At 34.8% G+C, this 23,702-nt stretch overlaps 1 protein-coding gene across 1 annotated transcript in view; it reads right to left on the reverse strand.

Annotated features, from left to right (window-relative positions):
• Positions 1-23,702, reverse strand: part of COL12A1 (collagen type XII alpha 1 chain) — a 128,263-nt gene that overhangs the window by 20,688 nt on the left and 83,873 nt on the right. Inside the window, exons 38-54 of the mRNA XM_077162245.1 lie at positions 22,027-22,156; positions 20,132-20,251; positions 18,851-18,997; positions 17,986-18,102; positions 17,691-17,837; positions 17,070-17,144; positions 15,499-15,638; positions 13,410-13,533; positions 13,095-13,238; positions 11,503-11,667; positions 10,141-10,179; positions 9,910-10,048; positions 7,699-7,841; positions 7,303-7,412; positions 3,771-3,920; positions 2,325-2,402; positions 894-980 (exon numbers count right to left, since the gene is read on the reverse strand). Coding sequence (XP_077018360.1) covers positions 894-980; positions 2,325-2,402; positions 3,771-3,920; positions 7,303-7,412; positions 7,699-7,841; positions 9,910-10,048; positions 10,141-10,179; positions 11,503-11,667; positions 13,095-13,238; positions 13,410-13,533; positions 15,499-15,638; positions 17,070-17,144; positions 17,691-17,837; positions 17,986-18,102; positions 18,851-18,997; positions 20,132-20,251; positions 22,027-22,156 — 2,055 coding nt within the window. The remainder of the gene's footprint in view (positions 1-893; positions 981-2,324; positions 2,403-3,770; positions 3,921-7,302; positions 7,413-7,698; positions 7,842-9,909; positions 10,049-10,140; positions 10,180-11,502; positions 11,668-13,094; positions 13,239-13,409; positions 13,534-15,498; positions 15,639-17,069; positions 17,145-17,690; positions 17,838-17,985; positions 18,103-18,850; positions 18,998-20,131; positions 20,252-22,026; positions 22,157-23,702) is intronic.

Below are 23,702 nucleotides of genomic sequence, written 5' to 3' on the forward strand. Positions count from 1 at the left end.
GACACTATGAATGGAAAATAAATGCTGATAATTCCAGTAACAGTTTGATTCTGTGTATGAGAAATTGGGTTATAGCTAACCCAAAATCAATTTACATTATTTGTTATGACTCAAATATAGTAAAATTTTGTATTCTGAGAATCCCTGAGCACTTCATATGTTAACTACATTTTCTTAAACAAGTTGGTCAACGGGGTGTGGAGATGTCACGGCCATTCAGCAAGACTGGCCCAGGTGAGAAATCAGATTGACCAAATCAAGAGGTTCCACATTGATCTGTGAAATCTACCCCTGCAATCTTCAATGTTTTACCTTGAACTTTCTTGTTCTCCTCACCCCACATGAATAGATTTGATTATAGTTCTCTCGACAAATTATTCTAAAACCTACCACTTTCACTAGTTCTAGTAGAGCTAGTTTCACTAGGATTTCTGATATTATCACATATGTAAAATCACCCTCTTTTTATGTTATTCTAAGGCTATGTCTGCCACATAAGATACATGTGTTCTAAGTTCTAGACAAGTTATTCTTACAACAGTCCCAAAACATTGCTCCATAAGGTGCATACAGTAGCTTTCAGTCAACATAAGAAATTTTCAGAATCATACCATTACACATGGAAACACAGGTTCATATCTTTAAGAGAAAAACTCTTAAAAGCTAGCTGGTAACATCATCCCTGTGTGGCTGGAGAAATGTGTTCCAAGTTTCCTTTTGATTTATTCCATTTCAGATCCCTGATCAAACTGTAAGAATTGTCTGCAATTTAGCTTATTCTGTCCTAGAAAACATGGATAGCTGGAAGCGTTTGATGGCCCCCAGACTGCAAAGAGATTATCACTCCAAAGACTCCAAAGGAAAACTTAGAAGGACTATTTCCATTTCCTTACCGCAGGGCCTGGTGGTCCTGGAGGTCCAACACTGTCTTGCGTACATGTGCAAGCATTTGGAAATGCAGGGCATTTTGCTTCATCTCTCTGGAATTTTGAAAAGAATATTTACCTATGAATTTGGGGTGGGAGGGGGGACAACTTCCCACCTACCCCCCAACATATCTTAAATACACAAGAAAGTCTGATTCTCAACTTGAAAACATAACTTCTAATTATCATTACAAGTAGCCTCATGTTCAAACTTGCATCACTCCTTTATGTCTTTGTTTTATGTTTTTCTGTGGGAAAACTCACTTGACAAGGTAATGTTTACAAGACCACCAGGACCACTGGTCATTTAATCCACATTTCTCTAATACTAGAGGAACACTAGGTATCTTAGACATCAACTCACATTTCATTCAGATTAAAACTGAAGCCCCACTTCATGGCCTACAAGACCTTACATGGCCACACGCCTTCCCCATCTCATTGTCTACCACTTTCCCCCTCACTTTTGCTCTGCTCTAAACCCATGATCTCCTTACTGTTTCCCAAATATTTAGATGTCACTCTTGCCTTGGGGGCTTTGCATTTACAGATCCCTCTGGCTAGAATGCCTTTCCCCCAGTTAACCACAGTTTTCACTCCCTCGTTCATTTAGGTCTTTGCTTAAATTTCACTATATCATTGAGGGGTGATGATGGTACTAACCTTTGGTTTCCCCTTGCCCTGATTTTTTTCCCATCTTAGGATTCTTCACTTTATAACATAGTGTATATTTAATTGTTTCTTTCTCACTGCAACTCCTATTCAAATATACATTTTCTCATTATTGTAACCCTGACACTTGGAATAGTGCTGAGCTTATGATAAGCACTCAATAAATTTTTGTTGAATAAGTAATGCATGGTCATCTTGTGGGTGGGTGTGGTTCTTTGCTTGCCTGAAGCTTCAAATCCATTCTCAGCATTCAACTCTGTAACTATTAAGAACTACACACATAATATGGGGGAAAGCCATCATCTCAAATAGAAATCTGGTTATTTCCACCACCTAAAAAAACCTTAGATATCCAGGAAAGTGATGATTTACTCTGTAAAACAAACAAAAAAAAACTATTTTAAAAGCAATAAGAGGGCTTTGTTGTATGTGGGTTGACCAAACACAGACTCAGTAGGGCTTATTTGACTATGCGCAACCACCCTGGTTTTTAGGAAGAATTTCCAGCTGTGGTTTTGTGCATTTCTGGTTTGCATGGGAAGGGTTACAGAGACCCTGGCTGAGCTTCGGTACCTTATGAGCACACGCATACTGTGTAGCCATTGGCTTCATCCTGAAGATGCAGCTGCTGAGTGCTACTTCCTCTCCCAGACCATCCCACAGAACATGAATTTATTCCTGGGAGACCACTAAAACAACAACAGGAATCAATTCCATTTTACTTACCCTAGAAGGAATATCACAGCATCTGTCTCTACTGGTCCACACCGGACTGCAGACAATGTCAAAATTCTGGATTTGGAACTGCAAACAACCAACAGCAACATCAGCTAAAGTTGCACGGAAACATTTTGCATTAATGTTTCCTCATTTTGACCTTTGCCAGCCTCTCACACAGACCCTCTCAACGATTTCTGCCCTTGAGAGCACTGTGATCCTTATATCATGAGGAAAGAACATAAAAACCTTTGCCTACGAGAAAGATAGTAAAGTGAAATACATATTTTTTAAAAGAAAACATGAATTTCTTTATTTAAATGAATTTGAAGACTCCACACATTCAAATCAACTTTGAAGACTTTACCTATGTAGAAAAGTAACATTAAAGAAACTATTTCTCACTTATTCTAAAATTGATGCTCATTTTCAGAAATTCTAAGAGGTTTATTAGACTACAGCTTTCCTAATAGCCTTCAACTTAATTATTTCAATCTAGCACATCCATTTTATCCTCCTAAAGTTTAAAAATAAAGCTCTTTTAATAATAAAATGGTCGTTCAGACATAATAATTCTTTTAAAAATCTGATACAATGTACTATTTTTTTAATTGTGTATTTTTATTATTATTTTTCTATTTTTGTACTATATAAACCTCAAATCCAATATTCAATTAGAAATCTGGATTTTGACCACAATTTCATTACATTTTCACTGCTTTTATATTGTAGAATAAAATATTTCACTTTTGAGTCGAGGAGAAGAAAATCCTGTTCATGAAAGAAAGCTAATTTTAATAAACAATGACATTAAAAGAAAAAAATAGAAGCCAAAGCTGTTTAGGTAAATGTTAACTTTGCTTTTGAAGCAACATGCTTATTGGTTTACATTTAATATGAAATTAGTTAGTTTGGTAGGGTGACAATATTAGATTTAAAATTTTACTACGAGGTGACTTTGTAAATTGGGTTAACGTGTTTCTGTCTCAAACTTGAATCAGTAGAACTACGTCAGTAAAAGGTCAGTTTGCTGCCCTATTACACTGCTCTTCCTTCTGAGACAAACGGACAAGCGACACCTCCATGAAGGGACACTGACAGTCACAGCTAGTGTCCACACGTGCCTAATGTCTTGATTTTGCAAATTTGTATTAACAGTTATTATCTTTGAAGAACAAAAAAAGAATTAATTTAGTTTGACAGGTTATCTTAGCAAATAACAATGTAGTACTCTCTTGTATCAGGATGACTCGACATTCTCAGGTGCTTTGATATCTAATTTACTTTCTAGCTATAAAGCACATAATTATATCCTGTCTGTCGCATATTGTCCTCATGTAACTTTTCTAATGTTTAAATCTGGCCAAGAAATTTGGCAATTTAAAACTCACCAAGTTACTTAGAAAATATCATTTTAACACACGGCATCAAGAAAAATTAAAATGTGTCACTTACTGTTGCTGATTTCCTCTCCCCTTTAAGTAGTTTTCCGAGAATTTCATAACCATCCGTTGTGATATTTCCAGCTTCTTTGATGTCCTTTTCTATAATTTCATAGCAGTCAATGTAAATCTTAACACCCTTTGAGGTCACTATAATATGAACCTAGAAAAATAATTTGTTTCCTTTATAAAGTTCCTTACCAAAACAAACAAAAAAAAGGCATACTTCAGTATATTTCAATTACAGGTAAAGAGTCTTGGACTACAAATCCAAGAAATGGGCAACAATGTCACTTATTAACAACATGAAATTAGACAATTCCTTATCTTCTCTGGGTCTCAGTTTCCTTCATCCACATAAGCATGCATAATTTCTTATTTTCCCAATATGTACTGTAATTTAGATGGCCAAAGAAATAGTAGTAGATGAATTGACTTTGCAAACTATAAAGCACTACAAAGAGAAGCTAATGAATCATCTATATTATTATTTATATTATTTTAGAGCAAAGGAGTCTTGAATATCTTCCAAAGATTTTGCTAAACTCGATTTTTAGTTCGTTATTCTCCATCCTCAGCCAGAAATAACTTGCACACCTTATAAATATCCTCAAAAAACTATCACGCCTTCTGCAGAGAGCCAACTCTATAAATTAATAGAATTCAGGATTTAATTTCCTTTTAAGGGTAAAACTTACATCTATTTCTTTTTTGTCTGATACTGAAGAAACTAAGAATCCTAAGAAATCTATTAGTACTGATAACTATTAAAACATTTACATTTTAACAATGTAAAGAATGTCTGTGGGTTATCCTTGGGTTTATAGTTATACTCATATTACTATATGAGTAATGAGTAACTATACTCATAGTTTCCACTTATCACAGCACAAATGCTCAAGTAAGCACTTAATGATTACTTTGAAAAGTTTGGCTCAAAGTTAAAAGAAACAGAAATTCTCTTAAATGCTGAGTCAGTCAGGATAAAGACAATCTCTAGAGATTCTTTTTGAACAGTAAACATTTTTTTCCACATGGAATCACCATCAAAGCACTAATTTTGTGAATCTAAAAGTTGGTAAATAGAAACTACACATTGCTGTTGTATAAAAATGCTACTCAGCTTACTAAAATTTTAAAAGCTTTAAATTCTCCCAGGTAGTCATCTAGTATTGAATTTAAGAAGAATACTATACAAGCATTCCTAGGATATTTATTATCTAGTGAAAACTAAAACCTATTTGTTGGTTTTGTATGGACAAATACAGAAGCAAGTATTCATGAAATATTTGAAAAACCATAGTATACATCAGAATTATTTTAAAATCAAACCTTTTAATTTGAATCAAGATTATTCCAAATACACTTGTCATCCAATGCTAACCATAAAGACACACATCCTAAAAACATGTTTCATGACAGTTTATTCAATGTGTTTTATCACATTTTTAAACACACATAATTACATGCGTGCCCCTGCTTAAGCCCTTTTAGCACATCTCCTCTCTCCAAGGATCACCCTCCTTATGCTTTTCACTAATTTTCTAGTATCAGAGTACTGTTCATTCTCATCCTATGGATTGAAGGATTCACAAATCAGATGGAAAAATGAAAGACAAGTGCTTGAATCCTTGTATGAGTGAAGAATGTAATGAACTGATATGACTTAACCTGGTACTCAAACAGATAGGGTCAAAGGAATGGGTTGCAAGATTGGGGTGAGAGAATGTAATTAAAAAAAAAAAACAGCATAGAGCAAATGAGGGGGACAAAAAAAAAAATAACTATGACAGAAAAAAGTAGAGAATTTGGGGAGAGAAGAGAAAGCATGACAAGACATGAGGGAGGGAAAAATGACAGAAGAAGTATTACATAGAAGCCGAAAAAAGAAACAGCTCACTGAAAGGTCAATGAAATGAAAAAAAGAGTGTCAAGGAAATAATGTCTTGATTTGAAAAGAAATGGATATCTGAGGTAGGAAGGAATAGGAAAAGTAAATCTTAAAATTACAGTGCAAATATGATGAAGAAATAGAGAGTATAGCAGCTAGACAAAATTAATTCTTTAATAAGTCTCTTTATTTGAGATATTTTTCCTAATTATTGGACACAAATAAAATTGTAATCTGATTTTTATCTTCTATCAAAAATGAAAAGAACACAATAAAAACTAATGACTGTCACTATGGACTTCTATAAAATCCTGCCTTTTTGGATTCAAATAAAAATAAGTATTCCATAAAAACTGGAAATCAAGAAATAGTAGCTATTAAATGGCTATGTTGATTACTAGAAGATTAGATCCTCAATATTTTCAGTGGATATGAAAGAAAAATAAAATAGCCCTTCTCAGCAAGATACTCAAATGTAAGTTTAATAGATATATCAATGAGCCCAAAAATTTCATAAGAACTTTGTCATATTCAACTTCTTTTACTGGATAAGGATTAGCTTAAGTCAATAATATCTACCAAACTAGAACTGGCTATCCCACTGAGTATTTATGTTATTGCACCTTACCATGAGGGTCTGACAATTGCTAAGGAGTTATACTACTGTACTCAGAGATCATGTTTTCTTTCGTGTTTTTAGTTTTTCTTAATGTGCATACATTATCTTTTATGTCAACAAAAAAATGTCCCTTGCCATCCTTATCAACAATCTGATTCATGAACAGGAAACCATTCTGCAAAGAAGCCAAGATTTCTCAGAAGCAGAAATAGCAAGAAATGCGGCTAAATCTACTCAAGTAGAGAAAGACATTAATTTTCACTTGAAAATCAGATTAAACTGGAAATATTTCCCTTTTATGTATAGAAGATACGAATGCCATACTGGAGAAATTTTAGATTACTTGTGCAAAAAGTCCATTCCTAACCTAGATTTTTCTTTTCTTTCCTAATGCTCCCAATTTCAGTATTCTTACTATCCTGTGATATATAAAAAGTTATAAACACCAAACACCTCCTAAGAAACATCTTAGAACTTTTAGTAAGATATTTTTAGAGAATCCCTATGTGTATTCATGTAAATGTTAAACTCATTAACATTTGCTGTATTTTGGTAGACACTGGTAACTTTTAGACTGATAAAATTTATATTTCACTGGAATTTTTGCACTTTTCCAATAAATAAGCAAGCAGAAGGTTACTGCGCTCTATAAAATTTAAAAGATAAAAAAAATTTAAGAATAAAATATAATCCTCTCAAAGTAAGCTTTTGAAACTAAATAACAAAAGTTTACAATAAAATATTAGGTAACAAAATATTGTATACACCATATGATTCAAGTTTTTGAAAGAAATTAGCATTAAAAATATATAGAAAAGTTAGTAGTTATCTCTTGATTAACAGAATTATGGTTTTATTTTAAATTTTGGTCTTTGAATTAACCATTCTTTAGAATAAGATTTTCTTTTTAAAAGATATAGCTATGTATTCTACTATTTGATATGACCATTGATAAATAATAAAAAAACTACTTTAAATCTCTAAATCATATTCTTTTTTTCTAGAAATAAGACTCATGTGATCTTATGTTTTTACCTTATGAAAACTTCCATAAAATAATGTCTTCACTTCATCTGTATCAAATGTAATGGTTTGCACCTCCCCTCTTGTATCCTTGTTAAAGAATGATAATGTCTTGCTAGAAGCTGTTGTCAACATAAAATTGTTATTAAATAAGATGCACAGTATACCTTGTATTGAACACAGTAATATCAGCAAATTTCTTGTTAGAGAGAGTTCAGAAATTTCAATAATTTTAATTGATATAAAACATAATTTGAATATTTATTTATGTCTTATTTTTTGAGAAGTTTAAATATAAAGGCATATATCAGTTAGTATATATTTAGACTTTTAAAGAGAAAAAGGAGAGGAAAAGAAGAACACAAAAATACATATTTGTGTGCCTTAAAATAAGTTAAAAATACTTACGATCCACAATCACTCCAACTTGTGGTTTATAGTCTCTGTCTGTGATTTGCCAAATTGCAAAAGGATCATTGGGAGTTTCTGGGAGAAGTCTGAACAATAATATTATCGTGTATGAAGGAGGGAGTCCATTTGGGTGTACATCTCTGTTAGATAATACAAACAAGCAAAATAAATAAACAAGGTTTCTCATCAGAAACAAAGCATATTTTAAACCTTGGGACCAAAGACTTATTAAGGGTAATATCAGGAAATATTTATAAGCTGGAAAATTTTAGGAAACACTTCAAAAGAACAAGCACTAAAGATCCATTATGTAAGTGGATTATTTACAAATCTTATAAAGTCATAATTTGGGGGAAATTGCAAAATGGTCTTTTATCCTACTCCTAATAACTAATTTTTTTCTAGACACATAGAGGGTTATGAAATTGTATAATAATTGTACAATAATGTGATAAACATTTTAACTATGGATGTAATTTAAAGAGATTTGAATTTTGCTGAATATTTTTAACTTCCATACCAGGGATATGAGATCATATATAAAACAGTCAATGGTTTTAATCTCTCTGCCCAAGTTCTAATAATTCTACACTTCCAAATCCCTCCCCTGAAAGCAAATAAATCAACCAACTTCCAGAAGCTCACATATTCTTCAAAACAAAAATAATAATAAATGTTAAGGCCATGTACATGTGCAAATGTTTAATGATGATGAAGGGGTGTGAGTCAATTAAAAGGAAATGTTTCTTGGCTCTATAGCTATTTGACAAAAAAAATTCAGTCCCATGTGTTCTTCCAGAGCTGAGTTTATCGTTGCTCAAGAGAAATCTTTGAGGCAGAGTTTTCTATTTGAGACCATTTAATAATTTTTTTCTCCCTGAAGGTAGGAAAAAGGCCTTGATCCACTCTTGGACTGAAAATAAGTTATTCCTTCATGAATTTTGGCAGAGAGAACAGAATGTCTTCTGAGGTTCCATGTGCTAGTACCACACTGCTAGTATCATAAAGAAAGATTTCTGGAATATAATTCTGCCTTGCTTTTTAAAACATATGCTTTGGGAAAGCTGACAGGGTAACTTTTATATGTTCAAGAAGAAACAATCTTATTTATATTCCATTTAAAAGAAACATATTTTCATATCAATTAACCTCTCACCTAGCCTATTTTTCTTACTCTTCTTTGGTTAACTAGTGCTTGTGAAAAAAAACTTCTTTGGTTGGATTGATCATCTTTCCTTTCAACCACAAATTCTGACTCTTGAGAGGTCAATAGGTTGTCATGAGTTAAAATGTAGGGGTCATTTAAAAGGGTTAAGCACTGAGTATTGTGTTGGTTAAAAAATCTAGAACCATGAACCAATGTACTTAACCATAAATGAGTTAGAAGCTAACAATGTGGTTGAACTAAAATGTGATCTGTGCTTCTTTAAAAGAAATTAGCTCTGGTCTTACTCTGAATTTTCCATCAGCTTTCTCAGAGCATTTCAACTTTCAGAAATATTTATGACCCTGTCCTAAGTTTCTAAAAGCTTTATTTCTTCTTGTTTTTTCTCCATAAGTTGCCAGACACACATATTTTTCAACATAAAAAGTTTTCATTTTAATAAAGAAGAAATAGATATTTTGGTTATCGTACCAGGTGCAAATTTCATGAACAGAAAAATGGCAACATCCATGGATTGCTGGAGCATCAATTAGCAAAACCTAACCACTTTCTGTCCAATTGTGAACAAGCAAAATGATCACAGCCTTTAGTTTTCTGGAGGTCTGAAATACTAAAAAGAATGCCAGCTCTCATTCTGCATTTATTCCTTCTAGTCCTTTTGCACCACAGGGAGAAATCTTCCAAGAAATAAGCTGTCTTAGAAGAAGCCTGACTGAACTCCTCACCTTAAATTCACATTGTCAGCAGTTCATAATACAGCAGAGTCAGGATGAGATTCCTGACTCTGAGAATAACAAGCCCAGGTGTTCTGTCTGCACCACTGTGTGACCTTATGGAAGATGTTTAATTTCTCTGGCCTAAGATTTTGTGACTGTGTTTAAGGAAACCAGGCTAGGTCATACCTCTATAAGGAGTTTTTTGAGCATTCTAACTTCTAGAACCCACAGGGTGCTAGGGTTCTACGAAGTCACCAAAGATTCCAAGAACCTCAAAGAAGCATCTTGTTCATTATAAAAAAAAGAACCTCCTGTTGTCATACTTACACTGTAGGCTGATTCACAAAAGCATTTTTCTGAAGCCTGTAAGCTGAGTAGCTTGGAAAAGACCCTGATTCCAAAGAGACTCCTTGTACAGAAGCAAAACTCTTTTCTGTCAAGTTGTATGCTTCTAGCATCTTAAAACCTTCACATCAGAAAATAAAATATTAAAATGAATCTTAATTATTTTGTTGTTTATATCTCAAAATAAATTAGCCCAAAGGTATAAATGCTTACCTGGTGAGGTGTAGCCATCCAAATAAATGAGGGGACAACCTGGAATGCACAGTGTTTTTTTAAGTATGATTCACCAACATAATATACAAACATTACATATGGACCAAAAGCAGCGATATATATCAAGTAATGAGACTGTTCATTAATTAATAAAAAAGAACTTATCAATCTAACATGTTATTATATATTTTCTGTAAATTCTCTGTAAGAGAAGTTATATTATTGATCAGTGTGACGAATGTTTCCTGAACATTCTCTAGTCCAACTCGAATATTTCAATGTTCATAAAACACTAAAATAGAATTAAAGGTGAAATTTTTCAGATGTTTTTCAATAGATTGAAGAACTTCTCTTCCAGAAGATTTTAGGTTTATACAAAGGCAGGAGAAGTTTTCCCATCCATCCCTCTTTTCTGCCAAGCATCAGAGCCTCCAGACTGGCTACAAACATCAAACACTGGTGACAAATATGTTGTAGTTTTCATCCATGCCCTGAGAGCCAAAGATTACCAGAGAGCCACATCCAGGGCCTCTGGGGTGGAAAAGAGACAATTCTAGGTCTCTGGGCATTTTCACTAATGCAGTCACATTCCAGCTCCCTACCCACAGTGCAGTTCCATTTTGGGATTCAGCATAACTTTTCATTTGAACAAAAGGTTACAAAATTTTTAAATTTAGTAAATAACTGAAGATTCTCTACTTCTACCCCCTCTAAACAGAGTTCTGAATTTTTAATATAGTGTTCAATGGGGGAAATATTATATTTGTACAGCATAGTCTTGCCTAAAATTAGGAGCTAGACTGGCCATGTAATTATCTCCATAATCTAATACCCTAAACCTTTGGTCCTTCACTGTATTTTATACGTTGTACTTATACCTATAGAGGGCTTGGTATGATAAGAAAACTCTAAATTCATTAAAAAATAAATGGGAATCGCCTGAATTTCTATGTAGCACATATATACAAGTCAAGTTTTTCATTGTTCTTTTGAAGAACATTTTTTGACATAACAAATACCAACTGATTACTAATAGGGAAAACCATCTCACAGAAATGCTTCTATATAAGCAGTTTTTTGTTGCACATTAATTTATTCAAAGGCCACAGGACGTTGGGAGGGTGGGAAAAGGATATATGAAAACACTTTCTTCCCACACAAGGAACATTACATCTTTAAGTCTAAAAATGAACTTCTGACAAACACATATCTCAAGAGGAAAAATGATTCATCAGGGGCTCAAATAATCTTCCAGGACCTATTTATGCACAGACTTGATCCCATATAGGATAGAGAATGGCTCACTAAGTAATTATTTTTCAAAGCAAGTGAGATTCTAGGTTTATGTTGGCCATGACTTACTGGAAGTGGCAGTTTCACAAACAAATGTAATAAGGTTGTCCTGGATCTTCTCGAAAGATTCAAAGTCATCCACAATGAACACGTGCCGTTCACTTGGTTTGCTCGCAATGTTGGCAAGTTCATTGTAGTCCACATCAGCCACACCAACGACAAAGACACTGAACCCTGCAGAGTAGCATTTAGAGACTGACTTGCAAATCCCTTTTTACCTTCTTTTATTGTCTGAATAATTCAGAGTAAAATCTTATTGGGAATGCTGCTACCTTTTCTCAGTGTATTCAATAAGTGCTTTTATTTGACATAAAATTTCCTTAATGAACATGTACTCTTTTCACATTTTCTTATTTTCTGGCTTATACAATTCAATTAATTGGATTCCCAAAAGTAAAATCCTAATAATTAAAAGATGAAAATTTCACTAGGAGAAAAACTTAATGTGGTGCACATTTCCTTCCACAGATAACCCAGCACAAACAAACATGTAAATTCTGCAGCTCTCTTGGGCACCATTTATATTTTAAGCTTATGTGACTCAGAGGCCAAGAATGGGCTCATTTCAAAATCTGAATTCTTGAATCAAGATTCCCAACAACCTCAGCTTGAAAGCAGCCCTTTGGCCACCTATGAAATGGAACCTACAACTCCCACTGGCAATAAATGCTCACTTATTTAGCCTAATGCAAATAAGCAAAATTTCATTGAAAAAGCTTAATTTAACATTAGAAAATAAAAGGTATATAGGAAATCACTAGGGATATAATTAGAGGTCAATGAAGTAACTTGAGGAACCATTCATAATCCCAAATGTAATTAGATAGGAACCCAAAATATGCATAAATCTGCTCAAAGTGTAGTCATAACATAATGGCAATAAATCATGAAAAGATCAGCTTACTAGAAAACCTCTATTAAAAGAAGACAATGCCTTGCTGTCAATTGCAAGTCATAATTTACCTGTTTTAACATAAAAAGCACTATTTAGTACATTACTTCATGTACAGTCTCGAATTTTCTTTAAAATAAGTCCATCCTGGAACCTGTCTGGCATGGTGGGGTGGGGTGATTTTATTGAAAGTATTGGAAAGACCTAGTTTCACCTCTCATGGTCCTAAAAAGCCAAAGGGCAGTGTTGTTAGGAGTCCCTCAGGATGTTCAGTTTAGAAGATCTGCCTCAGGGATAACTCCCTCTACAGGGGACCTTAGTAATCTGCATTCAGTCTGGATCTGCAAGGATGTGCTAAAGCTAAAGACTTGCCTACTCCTCTCCTTGCACAGGAAAGGGTACCAAGATTCATATCCGCTATAGCAGAAATGGGCCATCCCATTGCTTTCTATAGCCTTATGGCCCCTCAGGGGAAATGTGGTTTGCCCTTAATAGACCCTGAATCACTTCTTATATAAAGAATACACCATGTACCAAACCATTCCATAATTAAATAAAACCTAATATAACCAGGGTATAGAGAATAGAGTAAAACAAGAACAGTAAAGTAGAATGAGCTATTTTGGTCTTCTTCAATGATTCCTGAATATTTACAACTATTAAAACAATGAATAAAATGCCTAGGCATTAAATGTATGATCACGTTTACCTGATTGCTGGATGACTAAAGCTGCCTTCTTGACCTCATCCTGTGACCGACCATCTGTGACCACAACCAGCACCTTGGGGACATTCTTCCTCATGCCGCTCTCCCAAGTCAGGACCTTCTCCTTGATAAAGGTGAGGGCCTTGCCTAAAGAACGTGCCATGAAACACTTTAGTGTCAACTCAGTGAAAGCCGTCCTGATGCCATTAGCCACTCCCAACTGATAGGAATTTGGCTACTGGCGTGAGCGGGCACATTCAGCTCTACCGCTCCACATGCACTGGAAAGCGCAGGTACGCAAACACTCTGATGGACTACCTGTTCTTGTGTTTCCGCCTCTGTACCTAATATTCTCGAGGGCCCCGAGGGCCTGGGCCTTGTCGTTGTAGGTGTTCAGCTTGAACTCAGACTTGACCTCATCGCTGTACTGCACGAATGAGACCTGAAAGGAAATGTGGTTTGGTGGTGAGTGTGTCACCTCTCCCATGTTGCAATCTTCAAGTGATTCCTCTAGCTGTAGAATAGGGAGGAAGATGTCTCAGACCTGACAACACATTGTAACACTGCACAGCTAATGTTACAACATGGACTGCTCTTGTCTGATCACATTCCCTAATTTCTAAGTGTTCCATGTTAATATTAAAAAATGAAAATGTCAATAATTTACATTGATAATTAAAATACACTGTATGGTGCCTTTCTCTGGGATGTAGGAAGGCATGAGAAAAGCTGGGGAGTGATGATGCCACGGGATTAGAAATGAGAATGTACCAGCTTGAACTCAAGTGCTCTGGTTCTCAGCTTACTACTCCTTCTCATTGACCATGTCCATTCTCATGGTAATATAAAAATGTCATATGTATGATATAATCAGCACATCATAAATTTAGTGACAGTGTGATTTAATAGAATGAGTACAGACATTGTAGTCAGGATTCACCAGGTTAAAATACTAACTCTGCCAATCAATAGCCATGTAACACTGGAAAAATTTCCTAAATGTCTGAACTCTGATTTTCTTATCAATAAAATAGAAATAATTATACTTACTTTCTACAGATTTTTTAAGGACTAATAATTATATATACTAAATAACTGGTACACAGAAGTTAATGAAATATGGTAGGTAATTTTTATTAGTGTATTAGAATGCTTAATTTCTAAAAGGATATAAAGGGGTTTAATTGTGACCCATTAAATTAAGAATATAACTAAGCTGACTTGTTACTCTTCCTGGGTTGGCACAAAATCCACAGGATTATTTGGAGATGTGAAATCTAGTAAATTCAATTAAGTACCATCCCATTAAAAAGGAAAGTCAACATAATTTGTTTATGAAATTATTTGTGATTTATAACAAAACCTCTTATTGTCATAATGTCTCTAATACGCCTTAATGAAGAGGTACAAACTGTCAAAATAGCGAGAAAATTCACCAAGAGGAATGGGGAAGAAAAGATGAAGAGAATTTTTTTAAAAATAAGATAGTCTCTTGCCTTAAGGGGTCAACAAGTTAGAAGAGAGTTCCACATATAAATAATGACAATAAGAAGTGATACCATAATAGCAATATAGTCAACGTACTTCAGGAGTATGGAATGCCTAAAGCCAACAAGGGAGCCTCTCCAGAGGTGCTGGAATTTTAAGTGGGTCTTAAAAGATACAAAGCTAATAATAGCTTTAATCAGATTATCAAAGAGGTCTGGAAAGAGCCCCCAAAATAGTTAAGAGCCACTGGACCTAAATATTCACTTCAGTTCATGGGTATGTTGGGTGTGGTGAAGGAGATTCTTGACTTACAGGTAGATGAGGATCAGAAGTTTAAACTTTTCTAAGTATCTATTCTAATAAAACAAATGAATTTGGAGCATTGCCATAGCAAGATAATTGTTACAGTTATAGTTTCAAGAAAACAAATGAAATACCCTTGACTCACTGATAGACATTCTTCTGGTAAAAGTAATATCTGAAAATGTAGTGACATAGAAGGCAGCATGGCTCCGGACACCCATTCCAGTCATCTGTTTTATTGATCACCCATTCTATTCATTACTGATTCTCCTGACTTTATAGGGTATGATAATCATAATCCCTTTCATTTCCAGGGCAGTGGATGACCTTTCATAGGAATGTATCATTAGTGGAAATGCTAAGAAGGAAGTTAAAGTAATAATCCCCTAAATTCTCCAACTGGAATATTATCTTTCCAAAGAGAATAAGTAGAGGAGTATTTATTTTTCTATTTATCATTTACAGACCATGCCTTCCCAAAAATACATGTATAAAGGAAAAGCAAATAGTGAAGATAAAAATTTAGTTTATACTGAAAAATCTTCCTCCGTAAAAGGAAAGTGCAAATAAATAGTAAGACATTACAAATGAATAGCCCATTGTGGGTAACACTCACCTGAATTCCAGCAGGATTGATTTCATCAAAGGCTCCCACAGTATTGAAAATGAATTTTACAACTTTGTTAAAATTATCATCCCCAATACTCCAAGAGGCATCAGTCAAGAACACAATATCTGCCTTGGCCCCTTTGCATACTAGAAAGAAAAAAAAGGAGTCCTAAATCTCATTAATTCTTTCATTCTTATGAAATTACATAATTGAGAAATGAAGTCTAACCACTTGTTACTCAAAATGTGGCCCAGTAGGAACAGCATGCCTGGGAGCTTGTTACAAATGCAGAATCTTAGCCCAGACTTCCTGAATCAGAACCAGCAATAACAAGATGCCCAGATGATTCACATGCACAATAAAGTATGAGAAGTGCTGGTCTGGCTCTTAAACCCTGCTCTGCAATTGCTCCATCTGTTTAGATCCATTATGCAAGGCTCTTTCTTTCTTGAACTATTCAGATGGCTTCAAACAATAAATTCAGGGAAATTAAATGAGAGACAAAGATGTTCAGGTTTTTTAATAATCTAAGATTCAATGCAAAAATCGTGTTTTAAATTTTAAGTTAGGCCACTAGAATCATAATATGGAAGGATTGGAAGAGAAAATAAATATTTTTCATTTGAATCTTGGGGCTTTTACAAACAAAATTTTAGTGTATAAGAACTTAGCATGTCGGGCAGGAAACAGTGGCTCAGTGGCAGAGTTCTTGCCTGCCATAACAGAGACCCGGGTTCAATTCCCGGTGCCTACCCATGAGGGAAAAAAAAAAAAGAACTTAGCATGTCTTTAAACCAAGATGATTAATTGAATTTCTTTTGTCCAATTTAAAGAAACACATTATTATTTTACTCTATAATAATACAATTTTATTTTTTTAGTTTAACACATTTAATAGGCATAACGAAATTGTAACATTCTAGATCCTTCTAAAATGAAATAAAAATACTTTTAAAATCTGAAAAGCTTTCTATAAATGGTAGAAACAGAATGTGGGAAAAGAATAAACCAATGGATAATCAGCTTAATTTTAATTTGACAAAGCACTAAAGAATTGTTCCAAATTACTGAGAGACCAACCTTACTAGTGCAGTAAGTCTTTTTACTACTCCACTGCAAGGGACAATTACTTCTCAAACTTTAGTAAATGTAAAATTTATTTCAGCTTTCTGTAATCCAAGGCATTTGGGTCAAAAGCCAAGAACTTCAAAACCAAGGGCCTCAGGAGTTAGGATACAGATATAGCCAAAAAGTTTCACAGTGACTGTTGATGTCAGTAGCCAGCAGAAGAAATGCCCACTATGTAACTATGGAACATGTAAGGTATTTTAATGTTGCTAGACCTTAATATGACCTGCAAAGCTGAGATCTCCCGAATGAAAAACTGGAGTTATGACTGGTTTTATTCACACCAAAATGTACCAGAGGATGGGGAAGAACAAATATTAATAGCATTTTTTTCAAATAAATAAATCAGAAACATTCTACATAAATTAAAAATTATGTATATGTAACATAAATAATAAGTCCATATATCACCCATTTGCTGAATTTATTGCCTAAGTGGTTGAACTTACCATCCCGAGCTGGTGGAATGGTAGGAGGCAGGGGAGGTGAAGGTGGCTCTGTTGGGGCTTCTGTTGGTTTCAGGACTAGAATTAAAAAACAGTGATTAGCAAAACAAAAAATGTGCACATTTCGTATCACAGAACATAAATTTTAAGGTCAATTTAATTCTTCAATCACAAATCAAATGTTAGAAAATAAAGTTCCAGCCTCAATGGCACTGATATACTGGGACTTCTACACCATCCAAATGTGGCATCATTGAGGCCATTCAATATCAACAATAGCTGCAAAAATTAAAGGAAAGTTTCAAAGGAAGATCTTCAGGCTATCAGAAAGGTCAAATCAGTAAAATTCACAAACAGGGATGCAGAGTCACCTTCTCACTGTTGATTAGAACCATCTTTCGCTCCTTTAACCCTTTCCTTAAAACAACACCAATCCCTAACAAGGACAGCCTGGAACTGCTGCAGATAAAGGTCCTAAACAAACCACAGACCCCACCTTCATTACATCATTACTGCCTCCCATAGGAGGAAATGGCATACACAGGAGTCTTTTAAGTCTCCCACACTTACAGCATTCTATTCTGAAAACTCTACAAAGACTTTGCAGATGACTCAAAAACTTACTGGTATGTTCTCTGACAGGGACTCCCGGTCCCTCGAGATTTGGTGTCTGCACAAAAACAGTAACTTCATAATTGGTATCTGGTGAAAGGCCAGTGAAGCAGTGACTGGTTTCTGATCCACGCACTGTAATTTCTTGTCCTCTGGTTCCTGATTATGACAACAAAGGAAAATGCTAATCTGTCATTAATTATACTTTAAAGCATTTGTGCATGTCATTTTATAAACAAAATGGCATTCTCTTTACTGAAATTTAAAACGTTGCTTCAGTTCTTTGTGTTGGTTTGTTTGTACATACCATCAGCAGGGTTTAGTTTGAGTCTGTAGGAGGCGGCTGCCCGGTGAGGTGACCATCTGACACAGAACGTATCCCACCCTACCTGATAGGTTTTCAAATCTGTTACATTCAAATACACTACAGAAAAAAAAGAAGAAGAAAAGGAAGGAATAGATTTACACCATAAATAAAGGGCAAAAAAATACTTTTAATTACAATGAACTTTAAAACTGCTACTGTGACTAGAAAATAAAATGACTGAAATCTTAGTACATTTTCTTATGATAAACATACATAGAAATGTGGTGCAAGCAAAACAGGCCACCATTTCCCTCGGCACTTTTTTAAAGAAGGAGATTCCACATAGTCCTTCTCAAAACTATGAATGTTATAATGGAAAGTAAGAAATTCTTCTGATAGACTACTGCTGACTCTTTAACTTGTTATCAAAGCATTTGGTAATAAAAAAAAAATCTATTGTAGGCTGAAGTCAGTAATCATGGCATTTCTGTGAAAACTTCAAATTAAACCAATGCATTTAAGTAATATATGTTTTCACACTGAAGGTCAGAAAAAGAAATTAATAGCAATTACAACCCTAATTGTATGGACCATTCATGCATACAAAGACAATTTCTAGTTTTTATCTTTTAAAATTCAAAATACATTTTATGCAAAATAAGTATTTCCTCATCTTATGCAATTTTTGCATACTCAATTATATTGCTTATGGGTTCAGACAGATTTGTTTAACTGTATACCAAAAGACTATTTACTAAGAGCTAAGAAAACATGCATGTCATAAGAAGAAATAAAATTAAAGCAAGCTAGTCTGGTAAATTAGACTACACTTTTTCTTAAAGCCATCAGCAAATCCATGACTCACATGTAGTGCCTTGATCAGTCAGGGGGACACTGAGCCCAGAATCATACTGAGCATAAACATTCACATCATAGGTGATGCCGGGATTGAGATTGTGTAATGTGTATGATGTCACTTCTCCAACAAAGGCTTCCATGGGCTCATTGGAACCTTTAATAACAATCACAAATATATACAGAAATATACCATCACTTCAAGTGCTTCCAAATTTAATAAAAATTAAAGATCTTAACTTATAGTCAAATGGTGTTATAAATACAATTTCCATACTCCCTATGCATTTGCTCATTGTAATACATACTACATTTTATGGCAAATACAAAAAACTGTACGCAGAGACTGAATTCATCACCCCTTAATTCTCAAAACACAGCATTGTACCTAGAATGTATTTAGGTGTTTTCCATGTTCCTTTATGAATAAATCAATCACATGATCAACTATGCTAGGTTATCAGATCCCTTTTCTAAGCCCCATGTTGTCAGCATAGTGCTTTTTACATAGTAGGTATGCAATAAACGTTTTCTTCATTTTGCAGTAGATATGATTTAAACACTTCTGTCCCGACCTCAGTCCACATAGTTGCTCAATTACAAACTCCAACCTTCACTCCTTCCCACCCTATCTTTAAGTTCTCCCTCCAATTCTTACACAGGTTCATATCCCCTTTCTCTTGCCCTCTGTCCTTTATTGTTTTTTTTTAGTTCATATCCTTTCTGGGTACATGGAACATACCCAGAAAATTTGGTAGAAAGAGGATCTTTCTTCCAAGTTTGCTAAGCATATTGACAGAACACAGAAGCAAAGACAGCTAATAATTTAATCAAGGTGATATAAAAGTAGGTGAAAATGTCAATGGGAAGTTGAAAGCAAGTCAGCCATGAATAAACTAAAATGTATACAATCCATGTTCCAAATGGGAAAATAGCTTTACCTAATGTGAAAAATACAGAAGTTGATACTGATTGAGTATGCATTGTTTCATGATTATAATAATATATAAGATGTCTGAAAACAGTTTTAATTTGTGCATTTTTATGGACCAGATCTGACTTTTTAAATCATGCAATATAATGACAGTTTCCTCTACAACCATAGTAACAAGGATACTTGGGTCAATGGTTTAAAAGGTTATTTCTGGAAAAAGTTATTTCCCACTTCTGTTGGGAGGGGACTCCATGTGTCACTGGACTATCAAGAGAATCCAATCATAACAGATGCAATATAAAATATCCACATGCAAGAATTCTACAGTACAGCCCTATGATAAGAGTGTTTTCTTACCCACTGGCTTATACACAATTTTGTATCCAAGAACTGGAAATGGTGAAGGATCCCAGGATACCCTGAATCTCGTATACCATTCATCGGAGATGTACATATTCTGAGGAGGAAGTAATCCCACTGAAACCAAACATTGGCACACATTACTGACCCTTCATCGACACACATGGAGTGCACAGACCTTTATGAGAATTGATAATGCAGCCCCATGAAATCAATTTAATAATATTCCATAACATCTCAATCCAGAAAATAATTAAAAAGGCATAGGAAAACAAAGAAAACAGCATTAAAGTGTTCAACAGACAAACTTGGTAGTTTTCTAAAGTCAAATAGCAACTCGGGTGGGCTCAGAAACTGTTGATTTCCAAAGCAGCCCCCTCAGCAGAAGACAAGATCCAGAGCTGGTATGTTATATGGCTCAGAAGTATAGAAAATAAAAGAGATCTCAAACCATTCTGGAATGTTATAAATTACAGATGTTCAGAGTCAGAAGGCAAATTTACAGACTGTCTAGTCCAACCACCATATCATATAAATGAGATGAAATGATCTGCCAAAGGCCAAACAGTTAGTGAGGGACTAAAACACTGTTCCTTCTCTACAGTACTCTCTCTTCCACCAACATAAGCTAAAGTAAATCCTCAAGCCTCCAGAGATGCTGCCCTCAATTCCACATCTTGTAAAAATCACACTATTTAGGTAGCATGTTAACTAGCTGCTAAGTTACTATTCATAGCATTACACAAATAAGAAAAAATAAAGGCTAAATGATTAAAACCCAACTTAGAAAACTTTTCTCACAAGAGAAATGGCCTTGGCCTTTCCTGGAAAATTAAAGATACAGTAAAGATTTCTTTTCTATTTTGATAATCAAAAAAATCTGAAATATGCTCCATCCCCCAGAAAAGTAGCTATATATATATATTCTAAAATCTAAAGAAAGATAAATTAGAAGTGGTTAAATTAAAATCTTCTCGAGGACCATACTGAGTTCCAGTGCCTCAGTCCTGCAGACAATAGGTATCAGTAACTACTTGGATTCCTGGACTTTAGGGACTGAGATGAATCAACTCTAGCTCTGTATTTTCTTAAGACCTTTCAAATATTACCTCTCCCAAATTCTGTAATTTTGTCAAGATCATTAAAACACAAAGAGAGTTTGGGCAAGTAAGTATAGCAGAGAACCTAAAAATCACATTATCCAGTTAGATTTTTGCTGAATAAAATGGAAAACTAGAATGCCAGTACTAACTAGTAACAAAACTCAGGTCCACAACCCAGCCTGCCTTTCTGTTAAACGCGTGGTTCTCAATCTTGGCTGCACATGACACCATCCATGTGTCCAGTCTGCTGTACCTCAGACTGTGACACCAGAATAGTTGGAAGTAGCACCCAGGCATGAGCATATTTTCTTAAAGCTTCTCAGGTGATTCCAAAGAGTAGCCAACTTGGAAAACCTCAGCTCTAAACTATAAGAAACTACTTCCACCAGTATACAATAGAAAAAACATTTTTGTAAAAAACCTAAATCCGTAAGACAAAAAATGATCACTAACCATTGTGCTTCTGTATTTATGATTCAATCACCATAGATATCTATTACTGCATTATATTATATTATATAGAGTGCATATTTACAGCCTGAACCAATACCACACAATGAAGCTATTTTTTAGAGAATATGAAGTGGTTTCCAAAGAAGAAACATAACTATCTCAGGCAAAGTAAAAGTTTTTGTTTTTTCCTTTTCTTCTGATAGCGGACCTTTAAAACGTTAAAAACAAATTGTGCTCACATATAACCATTTTGACACATGTGATGTAATATATAAATGTTGGTGTAGTGTTGATAAAGACAAAATTTAAACATTATAAAAGGCAGAAGACATTTACCAGTTCTTCCATTTCCTGTAAGATGGCCACCATCTCCATCTTCATAAACAGGTACAACAGTAATTTTATATGGAGTATCAGATTGCAGAAGTTGCAGTACCACATTGTTTCTTCTGCCTGGGACTGTGGTCTACAGGAGAAGTTAAATTATATGTTTATTTTCAGCTAGAGAACTGCTAGATTAAAGATAATACTGGTTTATGTTTTTTTTATAAATGATAATAGTTTCTTCATATTTTCTTTTTGTTGTGCAACACTCATGGCAATGCAAACCATCTGTGCAATATGGGGAAAATGGTTTTAGAAACAGACAGGTCTGAAATCAAGTCCCGGGTCAGTCATCTCTGAAGGACGTTGTGAGGATTGGACGCGATTAAAGGTTAGACACACATGAATGAATACTGCAGCACTCAGGTGTATGTTTGTCTCTTTCATCTCACATTGTCATACATTACATTGTCATGTATTCCTTCACCAAATATGTACTACATACCTGCCATGGGCCAGAGATGGTGCTAATTACCGGGAATACATTGTTGAGCAAAAATGGACTGAGGCTCTGCCTTGAAGAATGCCAATTTAGCTGATGCAAATAGGTTAAAACTGATAGGTTAAAATGACTGAAAAGAGGAAATGGAGAACACATTCAACTATCTCCATGAACTGGGAATGAAAGACTTATCTCCCTCTCCTCCACCCTGCCCTTTTATAAGCAACAGGTATCTATTAGGCCAGTGATTCCCAGCTTGGAGCCCCCGGACTCCAAATGTTAAACTGGTGAAGGACATTATCTATTTGGTGTTTTCAGAAAGTCAAGGGAAATTGCATATTTGTCCATGCAAGGATGAACAAATAATGCAACAGAGAGCTTCTTTGCTTTAACTGCAATCACATCATCTAGCTAACGTATTATAGTGTTTCTCTCAATTTGATCAGAACCTCTAAATGACAATTACATGGGTTTCTGATTAATAAAAATAAGGGCTTAAACTAAAGCTTAATATATCAAATTCAGCCAGATAAAATGTTTCCTCACATGGGGTTTGACTGTGTTTGCCATGTGCCTCTCACTTGAGAGAGAAACCCTGAATTTCATCGGCCTTCTGGAACCAAGGTATCTTTCCCCAGATGCCTTTGATTGGACATTTCTATAGACTTGTTGTAATTGGGACATTTTCTCGGCCTTAGAACTGTAAACTAGCAACTCATTAAATTCCCCTTTTTAAAAGCCATTCCATTTCTGGTATTTCACATTCCAGCAGCAAGCAAACTAAAACAGATTTTGGTACCAGAGAAGTGGGGTGCTGCTGCAGTTTGCAAATACCAAACATGTTAGAAAGGCTTTTTAAATGGATAAGGGGAAGATTCTGGAAGAGTTCTGAGAAGCTTGATAGAGAAGGCCTAGAATGCTCTGAAGAGACTGTTGGTAGAAATGTGAACTCTAAAGACACTTCTGATAAAGACTTAGACAGAATGAGGCGGGTGTTATTATAGACTGGAAGGAAGATGAGCCTTGTTTTAAAATAGCAGATAATCTGGCAAAATTGACTAGTGGCTTTGGCTGGAAGGCAGATTTTAAAAGCCATGAACTTGGATATTTAGCAGAAGAGATCTCCAAATTAAATGTGGAAAGTGCAGCCTGGTTTCTCCTCACAGCTTATAGTGAAATGTGACAA

Source organism: Tamandua tetradactyla, chromosome 5, assembly GCF_023851605.1.
Source record: "Tamandua tetradactyla isolate mTamTet1 chromosome 5, mTamTet1.pri, whole genome shotgun sequence".
Classification (NCBI taxonomy): Eukaryota; Metazoa; Chordata; class Mammalia; order Pilosa; family Myrmecophagidae; genus Tamandua; species Tamandua tetradactyla.